Genomic DNA, 2,549 nt, shown 5'->3' with positions numbered 1-2,549 from the left:
ATTTTTCATGTTTTCTTACCATCAGTCCAGTGTCTTCCAAAACGTTGACCTTGTCAGAGTAAACACATATTTTATGTTATGGTCAGCAATTTGGGCAGGCACTCATACATACACACATGCACAAAGAGAATGATGAAAGAGTTCCTCTGCACGCTTACTGAATGGGAGGTACTCTGATACTTTCTAATATTTCTCCTTATTCTCTTATATTTAATATTACAAAATAGTTTTGACTCATATATGATAACTAACCTCAGAATATATCCCAAAGTTTACATATTAATTAGAGGTTGAATAACTGAAATTTCAGGGTAATTTTCTAAATACTTTGGTGAATTTAATTTAATTGTGGAGCAGATTGTTAGCATGTGTGTGAGAAGCTATGGTGTGTTGTGTGTGTGTACATGTGTCACTGCATGCTGTTGTGTGTATGAGCATTGTGTGTCTGTATACATGTAAATTTGGTGGGTCTGGTCATCCTCAGATTAGGGTGACATGAGCTCAAATACTACAAAATATTTTCTCTATAGTACAGAGCCCATAACACAAACATACAGATGGAATAAAGGTGAAAATGCATTTAGTTCACAGGATGCACTTTAAGCCTAATTAGTAACATGTGTGAGGTACAATATATACACAAGAGATTCCCCATGTCCTGATTCTTCAGCACCGTCCAGGCTACCTCATTCTTCAACACTTCCCTCAACACTCCCCTTTTTGCTCTTTTATCTTCCACATGTGCCTCTTTGCTGGTCTTGAATATGTGAAACAAGACCCTTCCTCAGAACTTGTAGACTTGCTGTGTCCCTGTTGGGAACACACTTTCCGGATATCCTTGTGGCTCCTGCCTTATCAATTTGATGTGTCTGTGCAAGTGTCCCATTTTCTTCTTCTCCCGCCTGCACAGCCATTAAAAACCTCTCAATCACTCTTTTCTTTTTACCTGATTTCCTTTTGTTTAGCACTTGTCTTTTTCAACCATGTTGCATGATTGTTTCTTATTTTCTTACATTCTTTCTCCATCCTCCAATTTTCATTGTATAATCATTGCTTAGATAATACCTGGCACAAAGTTGGAACTCAATATATGTTCCTCAAATCAAGGAATATATTTTTCATAAGCTCTGTAGGATACATAATTTTTTGAGGCAAGTGTCAGGGGGACAGGAATTCCTATTCAGAGTCAATATTAGAAACACTCTTAAGAAGACCAGATGCATAATGTAAATATAGAAATGAATTTCTTGTCTCCAATATATTATTTATTCCATATTTCCTAAGTTGGTGAAGCTTGGTTCTGTGAAAATTAGTCATGCCCTTTCTCTCTTCTCTGATAGTCAAATTCCCAACATGGAACGAGGAAATGATACTCAAATTTCAGAATTTCTTCTTCTGGGATTTTCAGATGAACCAGAATTGCAAGCTTTTGTCTTCATGCTGTTCCTGTCCATGTACCTGGTCACTGTCATTGGGAACCTGCTCATTGTCCTGGCCACCATCACTGACTCCCACCTCCACACGCCCATGTACTTTTTCCTCTCTAATCTTTCCTTCTGTGACATATTTTTGATCTCCATCACTGTCCCAAAAATGCTGTCGAACATTCAGACACAGAGCAAAACCATTTCCTATGCAGGCTGCCTCACACAGATGTACTTTTTCTTACTCTTTGTAGGGATGGACGACTTCCTCCTCACTGTGATGGCCTATGACCGCTTTGTGGCCATTTGTTACCCCCTGCATTATACAGTCATCATGAACTCTCAGCTCTGTACACTACTGGTTTTGGTGTGCTGGATCATCAGTATCTTACATTCCCTGTTACAAAGTTTAATGGTTTTGCGACTGTCCTTTTGTTCACCCTTTGAAATTCCCCACTTTTTCTGTGAACTTAATCAGATCATCCACCTTGCCTGTTCTGAAACCTTCTTCAATGACATAGTGATGTATTTTGCAGGTGTGCCTCTGAGTGTGGGTTCCCTCGCTGGTGTCCTTTACTCTTATTCTAAGATTGTTTCCTCCATACGTGCAATCTCATCAGCTCAGGGAAAATCTAAAGCATTTTCCACTTGTGCATCTCACCTCTTATCAGTCTCCTTATTTTACTGCACAAGTCTAGGTGTATACCTTACTTCTACTATTTCGCATAGTGCAAGTTCAAGTGCGCCAGCTTCGGTTTTGTACACTGTGGTCACACCCATGTTGAACCCCTTAATCTACAGTTTAAGGAATAGAGACATAAAGGTGGCCATGAGGAGAATTTTTGGCAGTGAAGCCATGAAGAAATCATTTGTCCTGAGACTGCAGAGGTGATGGGATTGCTGGGCACAAAATTCCTTTCAGGGCAGTAATTAGAGTTCTTTGATATGTTCATGGAAATAGAACCTGCAGTAAAGCCATTTGTGAACTTAAATATGAAAACATAAAAGTTTAAATGCAGGACTGAGGTACATATTTTCAATTATTTTATTTCCTAATAAATAAGAATCTTTACATTGAGGAAAATCAAATATCTTCCTTCTTAAATTTCACCATTAACATTGGAA

General features: G+C 38.5%; 1 protein-coding gene across 1 annotated transcript; it reads left to right on the top strand.

Annotated features, from left to right (window-relative positions):
- The first annotated feature begins 1,353 nt into the window (after positions 1-1,353).
- On the top strand, positions 1,354-2,316 carry LOC101414292 (olfactory receptor 7A10-like). Its single transcript, XM_004482566.2, has one exon. The coding sequence runs from the start codon at positions 1,354-1,356 to the stop codon at positions 2,314-2,316; it is 963 nt and encodes a 320-aa protein (XP_004482623.2).
- The last annotated feature ends 233 nt before the right edge of the window (positions 2,317-2,549 follow it).

This window comes from Dasypus novemcinctus, chromosome 30 (assembly GCF_030445035.2).
Source record: "Dasypus novemcinctus isolate mDasNov1 chromosome 30, mDasNov1.1.hap2, whole genome shotgun sequence".
In the NCBI taxonomy this organism is placed as follows: Eukaryota; Metazoa; Chordata; class Mammalia; order Cingulata; family Dasypodidae; genus Dasypus; species Dasypus novemcinctus.
Note: the sequence above shows the minus strand (reverse complement) of the source record. Positions and strands in the feature narration are given on the sequence as shown.

Coding starts and splice junctions, on each gene's coding strand:
- LOC101414292 (XM_004482566.2), top strand. CDS start 1,354: ATGGAACGAGGAAATGATACTCAAATTTCAGAATTTCTTCTTCTGGGA.